The sequence below is a fragment of the Hemibagrus wyckioides genome, linkage group LG16 (genome assembly GCF_019097595.1).
Source record: "Hemibagrus wyckioides isolate EC202008001 linkage group LG16, SWU_Hwy_1.0, whole genome shotgun sequence".
Taxonomy (NCBI): domain Eukaryota; kingdom Metazoa; phylum Chordata; class Actinopteri; order Siluriformes; family Bagridae; genus Hemibagrus; species Hemibagrus wyckioides.
The window spans coordinates 1734987-1744220 of record NC_080725.1 but is presented as its reverse complement, the minus strand read 5'-3'; the positions used below and the strand labels follow the sequence as shown (position 1 = coordinate 1744220).

At 40.3% G+C, this 9234-nt stretch overlaps 1 protein-coding gene across 1 annotated transcript; it reads right to left on the bottom strand.

Moving 5' to 3' along the window:
- Window positions 1–926: 926 nt before the first annotated feature.
- LOC131367324 (zinc finger protein 703-like) lies at window positions 927–4783 on the bottom strand. The gene is made up of 2 exons (XM_058412678.1): window positions 4059–4783; window positions 927–3136 (listed from the first exon to the last, which is right to left on the bottom strand). Exons 1-2 carry the CDS (start codon window positions 4311–4313, stop codon window positions 1634–1636), a joined length of 1758 nt encoding a protein of 585 aa, XP_058268661.1. The 5' UTR covers window positions 4314–4783; the 3' UTR covers window positions 927–1633.
- Window positions 4784–9234: the final 4451 nt, after the last annotated feature.

Genomic DNA, 9234 nt, shown 5'->3' with positions numbered 1-9234 from the left:
GAACAGAGACTGTAATTGCACACTGGGAACAATAACCTTTCAGGCAAATGTTTGCATAACTATAACTCAGCTGCGGATATATCTGCTGTCACACTAATTGACATGAAAGAGAAAAAGACATCGCCCTGGACAAAAAGACAGCAGAGCAGGGACGGCAGTATTCTCGGCCGTGATTTACAAACACGTATAAAAATTTGTATAGCAGTACCACACTGAAAATATTCTGACGACATCCTTCAGCATGATGGAAAGGCGGAAATCAGTGGCATGGCCTGAAATGCGTTCTATATTTATAACTTCGTAGCCAAATACAAAAGCATAGGGTGTAGCAGACAAGTGAAATGTTAATTACAGACCTGAAACTACTATTATATAATAGAGGGCTTGAGATTGACAGCAGGCAGTTAGCTTGATTAGTTTAAATCTTTCAAACAAAATCCAATGAAATTGACGTGTGATGAAATTTTTAGTTTAATCAGTGCTTAAATAACTCTAAAAAAAAATAATATGTTTACGTAAACATAAGTACCTGATCATGCTACCAATTCCAGGCTTCTACACTAGTTCTAACTGTACCACTCAATCAGTGTGTTGTGACATGAGACAGAACCAGATAACTCAGGGCAAAGGAAAAACTGCTCGGGTAAGTTGATAGATATCGCACTTCCTGATACGGTCTCCAGAGACTTGGCTTATAAAGATAGGCCTGGACCAATCTACCATGCTGCTGATAAGATTTCATTTTGGTTCCTAGTAATGCTAAAATGAAAATGTTTGTTTCGAATGCTACAGTCCTGGAATTACACGCTAATTATGTGTAATAAACACACTATAGCAAAGGTCTAAATAGCAAATATGTAACATAGAACCTAGTCACAAACAAGATTGATATGACACATGATAAAAAAAAATACAAAAGCATGGAGTTTAAATATAACCATTTCATTTATTTAACAAAATTATAACTCCAAAGTTGGACAGCTCTGCCATCGCTATTTTTTAACTTTTTTTTTCATTGAAGCGGCACCTTAACCAGCCTAGTAATTTCAACACTTTACAAAAAATATTACAGCTCTTTAAGTCATTTATGTGTAAGCTGTTAAAAATAAAAAATAAGCATTTCGAAAGGCTAGAAGGACTTTGACATGCACATTCATACCGCATAGACACAATAAACAGACAGAGTCAGACAGAACAGATTTATGAAAAGAAAAGAAATGTCAGAAGCTTAGGATTTGCAGCATAGTGTGTACAAATAATGGGCAGAGAAAAACAGTTAAATTAAGATTGAAATGAATAGATGAACTAAGGATTTGTGAAAGTAAACTGTTTTGGATTATAAATTGGAAATAGCCAAGCGCTTGTTAAAAAATAAATACAATTCTGTTTGAAAACTGCATTGGCGCTTCAGTCTCACACAGTCTCAGGCTCGCATGCATCCTAGAGCACCCAGAATTTCAGCCATTAGGGAGTCCATGGATTCCTTTTTTTTGTCCGGAGTTTCTGTTTCACGCACTTCACTTTTCCCGTTATTGGGAAACTGGAGACAATTCCCAAGCAGGATGTCTTAGCAGTCATCATGCAAGTGCGCTGCTTGTTCAGGCTCTAGAATTCTTAAGCAATGGAGTCCATTTCACTGGTAGCCAAGGGCTGAGGCAGATCCCAGTCTCTGACTGTAGAGGGCGTAGTGGGAGTAATAGGGCGCGGAGGTTGGTAAAGAGTGCATGGGGAGTGTGGGTGCTGTGGGCAGTGGCATTTTACTGTAGGGATGGTATCGAGCCAAGCCCAAACTCGGAGGTGCCCTCAAAGAGAAGGAAGCGGGAAGAGAAGCTGGACTGGTCTGGGAAGGCAGATGGAGGTGACATGAGGAGGAGGAGGGTGGGTATGTGGACAGGAGCTTTCCATCCATGCCTGGCAGTGAGGTGTGTGTGCGCAGGTGGGCTAATAGCTCATCAGGGGTGGCAAAGCGCTTGTCGCATGGCCCGCTGGCTGAAACCCAGTTGCATGCATGTGGTAGAGGCTCGTTGGGCAGCATGAAGCCGTATGTGTATAGTGGATGAGAGAGTGAAGGTGTGATGCTGGAAGACAATGAGCTCTGGTGGAGTGAGTGCAACGGAGGATGAGGAGGATAAACCAACGGGAAGCCGGATTTTAGTGAAGAGGAGGGGTCGTGAACACATGTGCCACAGTTACCACCCAGATGAGGTGCATTCGGGTAGCTTAAACAGTATGGGTCCCGACACAAACCCTGCATAAAGGAAGGTGGAGATGCTCCAGTCAGTGGGCTTGAGCTGGGGTGTTTACCTGCAACCCCTACGCCAGCACCTCCTAGGCTGGACTTGGTAGGGTCTAAGCCAGGAACAAACTGACCGGGATAGCCAGCATAAGTGCCCACTATAGAACCGTGGTAGCCCATGCTGGACGATGGGAGTGGGAAGACAGGGTGACTGGATTTGAATGGAGAAATAGAAACAGGCCCAAGTCCCCCAGGCTGAGATGGTTGTGGGTCCGATTTGCCCTCGTTACTAGGGCTGCTTTCGGAACTTGAGCTACTGGAGTTGGCACTCGCTCTGGCAAGGCTCGAGTTGGCCAGTTGGGGACTGTCCAGACTTGCCTTACTCGACTCTGCCTCCTTCTTCGGGTTGCTGTTGCTGTCTGAGAGTGCCACCTCTGTGTTTTTTGCCTCCCCGTTTGCAGTCTGCGAGTGTGAAGTGGAACGCATGGCACTGGGTGAAAGAGCGTGTCTATGCGCCTGAGTCTGTGAAGGCGAGCCCACTCTGGAACTTGGAGAAACAGTACGAGCGTGGTGGGACTGACAGCTTGGTGTGTTACTGCCACCACCACCTCCACCCCCGGGAAGACAAAAGCCAGGCTTGTTACTGCTGCTGCTGATACTCCCATCCCTCTGGCTCTCTGGGCCTGTTTTGGAGTAAGGCTTGAAGCTGGACTTGTCATCTGATGAAGGCCTTTGCTCTGTGAGTTTTAGGGATGAGGAGGAAGTGCGAGATGAGCCTTCTTTCTCACTCAGTCCACTAGACGTAATGGAGGCCAGTTTGGATGAGGACGGAGGATCGGGTTTGCCTATCTGAGAGCACGTCTGAGCCAAGAGTGCCAATGGACTCTTCTTAGCATCCAGCTGCAAGGGAAACAAAAAAAAATTATTTCAATGAAAGGCAATATGTGTTAAGAAAATTTTAAAGATTTTTTTTGCTGTAATGTCCAGAACAATGGTCACACACACACACACACACACACACACACATATATATATATATATATATATATATATATGACTGTATCTTCAGTGTGACCGCTGTACTGAACATTATGTAAATAAATTGTATATACACAATTTATTCATTTATTTTTGTATATACTCATTATGTAAATAAATTGTATATATTTATTTAGATTAATGCTACCAGAAATGATTTATGTGTACCTGTGCGGATTTTACTTTTAAGATTTATTTAAATTATTATAATTGCCCAAACTAAACACTGAAAAATAAATTTTAAATATTATAAAATATTAAAATATACATATTGTAAGTATGGTAAATTACAAATATTGAAAAAAAAAGAAAAAAAAAGAAATATAAAACAAGAGCTATCTAAAATATACATCTATAGAATAACTATTAATACTGTTTTTTTTAAAAAAATAATTTGACTATTTACATTTGTATGCATATTGCCAAACTTTATTAATACAAAATGTAATACAATTAGTGATTAAAATAGAGTTTAATAAGCCAACGTTCTACAGTCATTTTTATTATTTTAGACTCCGCTTTAACTTATACATTCAACCTGCTACTTAAATGGTTTTAAATCAGTTTAATTAGCAGACCTATTTTATGACTATATACTTTCAATGCCTACAACTATAACCTTAAATTTAATTCTGGGCGATAAACAAAAATGTCAGTAAAGTGAATAATGTAGTATATACAATAGTCCGGAATTAAGTAAATGATGAAGTAATTTCTATAGTGAAAATGAAATAAATAATGCAGTAAATAAGCCAACTATAGATTATAGTATGCTATAACATACCTCGATGCTGACGGGGGCAGATGTGAGGGGCTGCAGGTACTCCGGGTGGAGTAAGTGGCCCGAGTGCGCGGTCAGCATCTTCACTACTTTAATAGGGAGACGCTTCGCCTGACGGACAGGATCCGAGGGCTTTAATAAAGCGGTGGACGTGTCTTTAATTCCAGCGAGCTTTCTGAAAGTGAAATTACCGTGTTGGCTGTCGGAGCTCGGGTTGTGCAAAGCGGAAAGTGTAGATCCACTCAGAGTGTGGTGCATTGGGTGCGAGACTGAGCCGAGGAGCGGTGCGGGAACGATCACAGAGGACGCATCTTCATACACGACAAACTCAGCGACTGGCTTTTACGCCCATCTTTCTTTCTTCTTCTTCTTCTTTTTTTAAATAATCCACAATACAAATGTCCACTGATTTTCTTTCTTTTTGTTTTTTTCTTTTTTCAAAAACCTTTCACAGATGAAGAATGTTTACTCCAAAGCCGTTCATAGTTCCGTTCCGTGTGCGCGATGTGAAGCCGCAGGTCATCCACACCGTCCGTCACACCGCAAAATACGACTCTTATGCTTTTAAGTAGTTGACTTGATAATATTTAAGGCTGTTACGAGGAAAAAAACAAACCAATCCACAATAACTCAGAAAACAGCAGCAACAACAACAAAAAAGCCCACGCGCTTTGCGCTCCGTTCCTCGACCCTCCAGCGCGCTCCTGTTCCGTCTTGTGTAATTCAAGTAAGCGAAACGCGAGGAGGACCATCCAAGTCCGCGAGCCGACGACCAATCAGCGCTTGCTGCATTGCTAATAAGATGGGAGGTGCTACTCAGGGCGGAGCTATCTCCTCTGACCCCACCCATCGATCCTTTGTCATATCCATGTTCATTATGGCACGAGAGTGACAGCAAGGCTCTTCAAATGTCATTATAGATCAGACTCTCTGCACACTTGGGCTTGATAAATGAGATCTTACCTGCTTCAGAATCCACAGAGCAGCAAAGACGAAGTAGCACATGAGAGACAGAGGGCGCACGATTCGGAAAAATCCTACACAAACCCCCAGCAAAGGGGATATCTCTCCAAGCTGACACTTAAATTGGGCTATAAATCTAAAACCAACACTAGAGACTAGCAATATGTTATGTCATAGATCTATAAGTTTGCACCAAAGGAACCTATACAGAAGCCAGAGCTGTAAAATCTTGCCAAATGCTTTTGAAGCAAGATCCATATATTTTAAACAATCTTTTGTTTCCATCAATCTTTTTAATCAGGATTTAATTCAACATGCTCCTTTACTTCATCTCTATACATTTCTGTTAAAGTAAATTAAATGTAATTTGCCAGTGCCCTCTGAAATCAATTGTGCACTGAAAGAAACCCAGTAATGAAACAAGTCTATAGTTCTGTCTGTAAAACTGGAATGTTAATAACTTTATTGCATTGCTGCTCCTCACTGATTTGGCAATGAGCTAATTTTGTTAACCTAATTACACAATGAATTGGTTAAAGAGCTTAAAAATTATGCCTGACAAGTGCTATTAGCGGCAGCCTGAAATAGTCGCAGCTGGAAAGGCTTTGAAGCCGAGAATCCTTCAGCCATCTCAGTTGACTGAGAAATGTACATCCTCTCTGTATATAACATGAGCTCAATTTGCCGAATAGGAATTACGGACTTCTGCGTTCTGCCACTTCCTGGGAAACAGATTGTTCATGGTTGTCCAAAACATCCATTTTATATGGTGTACCTTCTTTTTATTCTAAGATATTACATGCTGCTTAGGAAGAATATTATACTAGTATTTGCATTTAAGGGATTATTAATGAAGATGAGATAATGTTTGACAGTAGTGTTCTGGGCACCACACTGATGTCTGACCTTTGTCAGACATTTCAGACTCCCTCCGAGGTTAGCCAAGGTCAGTGCAGTGATAAGAAGATTGCTGGGGCAACAGTCTCAGGCAGAAAGGTCAGGGGTTAAGTTGTACTGAAGTGCATGTGCCCTGATGTGTTTACTGTTCTACAGCTTCTCTTTAGATCAGACACAGATGGTTAGTGTGTCTGTATAGTCGTAGATATTTTTGCGTGTGTGTGTTTGTGTGTATTGTTTCTGCAATGTTGCATAATTTTGTTTAATGTCTCTGACAAGCAAGGGATTCGTTTAACTGTACAAATAAATTCAACAGGTTTCCTCTCAGTAGAGATTTAGTTCATGGACAGGTTTATTAAATCAATATTATTTAGATGTGTCCAATAATATTTCTACTTTATCTAGACATAGTGCTTTTAATTCCTCTGACACATTATGTCCGAAGCGGTATTATTTATAAATGTACTTGGATTATTAAGGTGATTTTTCAACATTTTAACTAAAAACAAACAGAGATTCTGGTTTCTGTTTGATTAAAAAATAAAATAATAAAAATTGGTCACCTAGTCTGTGCAAAAACATTCCCAGTGGCTACTAACCTAGCTCTAGTCTCAAAATCACCCAGCAAAAAATATCACACTGTACTGTATATGTGAAAGACATTTTTTTTGTTTCTTCATTATCTTCTTCTAATCTCCTCATAATCTCACCATTCCTTCCAAGAGACCACAGGCCTGATCGTGCTCCTAGCTTTATTGTCAGCGGGAATGTTACCAGGGGATGACCTCGCCATGGGGTCATGACCTCGGATATGAACTGCTCTAGCCGACAAACTAATCCTCTAAATCTATGGAATGCTCCTTCTATTATTTCTGAACATGTTCATCTTTCTTTCACACCTTCTGAAAGTTTCTTTATCTCTTTTCACCTACCTTTAGCCATTTTTAGTTACTGGTTACAGAAAAACGACAAAAAAGGGGGATAATTTACGACCCGGTTTGTTTTCAATCCAGTCATCCAGATGAGTGAAGGTGGTGCAGTTGAGTTGAAAAGCTTGAGAAACAAGCAGAGAGGAGGAGACCGGGGTGAGAGAAAGAGAAAGAGAGAATAAAAAGACAGCAGGAGGGAGGAAAGTCGAATGGCCGTTGAGAGAAAGGGCCTGAGAGGGGATGTGGTAGGAACAATAGGGAATTGCTATGGGATGTTTCATGGGTTGCCTTGAAGTTGCTCGTCAACAGATGTGTCACCATGTTAATGACTGATTGCCGTTTCCTGTTGTGGACGGTGGTCAAGCAGGTCTCCAGTTGTGAGGTCAATAAATCTTGTGGATGGATAAGTGGACCTGATGGCCGTTATAGCCACACAGAGGCTCTTCATTTTAATGACACTTTAGTGGCTGTTCTTCAAAAAATGTGCTGCTATGAGCAGAGCAAGACTTTAAACGTGTGAAAGAAAAACGATCTGTCTCTGTGTCTCACTTCATTAATACAAAACATTACAGAATGTTCCAATTAATGAAAGAGAGTGAAATAGTAATAAAAGATTAGCAATAAAAGTACTGAAACAAATCAGATTAGTAATAGCATTAGCCATAATACATATGACCATTATAGATATAACTACATCATCAATTCAACATACGCAGCTGAACGCACATAAACATGGCATAATTCACTTAAAATAACTCCCCCTCAAAAAAAAAAAAAAAAAAAGTATATAAATTTGATTTCATTTATTTATTATTGCCCAACAAAATGGTTCCAGGAACTCCGTCTTTCATCCAAGCTCAGAAGAGGCTGTGATAAATCTTTCACTAATCCACAATAATACATAGAAATCATTCTATTTATGTGCCTTTAACATGTCAGAAAAACCAAATGCCAGTATAAAAATGGGAAATTAAAGGCACACAGTGTATTCTCATGTGAACCCTTCTCATATTCCTGCCAACAAAATTTAATTTGCTTAGGATTTTCATCAAATCCTCTCAACAAACCAAGACAACTACAATCACCAACCACGTTTTCTATAGTCAAATAAAGAGGCATAATTTAATAAGGTCTGGTGTCATTTTCTTTAACCATGTTTAAGGACTTCACAGATATTTTTGTAAAAGGGGAAAAACATATGCACACACACACACACACACACACACACACACACACACGCACACAGAGATCCAGCATCTTAATGGCTTCTGAAATCCTGTTTATTTTCATCTTCCCACACCTGGCTAAGCTTGATCTCTCTGCAATGCCAGTCATGTGTGTGTTAGACTTATCAGCTCTTAGCTCTAGATTTCAGTCAACCTCCTCTTCACTCCTTCATCTGTCATCACAACAATGACATCAACGCTTAAATATTTAAAACAACAAGATCGTCTTAATGTCACCGTGCTGGCTTTCACACCCAGAGACAGTCAAGATGTAGACACGATGACACATAAATGCAGGTTGTACAGTAATTCATAGTAAAGGAAAACATACTTGGCCAACCCATATATGCAGGCACAAACACACACACACACACACTTACACACACATGCACAAAGGAATGCATTGTGTTGCTTGTGTTGAAATTATCAGTACGGGTGGGTGGGGAATGTATTTGGTTGGCGTACGCCAGTCATCAGGGCTAAGATCTGATTGTGTGAACTCTGTTTGTGTGAAATTTCATCTGACATCAAAGGTGTTTATCTCCTCACCCATAACTGATTTGTGATGGAGCCCTTACTGTCTCTTAACAAGCTTCACCACAGCATGTTGTACTAAACATAGCCTCTCTCAGGACACACCACTGTTGACAGACAGCTACCGTCTACCTCTCTCTCTCTCTCTCTCTCCTTCCGTTTCTTACGGCTGGATCTTACACCTGGACTACACCAAACTAATACAACACATACATACTTTACAACGTCCTAACATGTATCGAAAATGTGAGAGATATAATGATAGATTTTATAGATTCTTCAGTCATTAGAACCTCTAGACTATGAGATTTGCTCAAAATAAACCACACACTTTCAGAGCCTGCTCACAAATCAGTGATCCCGAGAACAAATGTGGCTTCAGATCAATACACACATGCTGGGTGACAGTTTAGCGTGCCGCTTACTGGATATCAGTCTTTCACACATGATGTCAAGATTGTGTTTTCGCACGAAACCGTCAGCAGTCATGTCCCTACACTACAGTCCTAAATGTTAAACAGCCACAACTGGCCCGTGAGTAGATCAGATGGATTAATATTAGATTTTTCCTACATCATGACACAAGATAAAGGGGAAAGATAATGATTATAAGAGCAGCATAAAATTTGG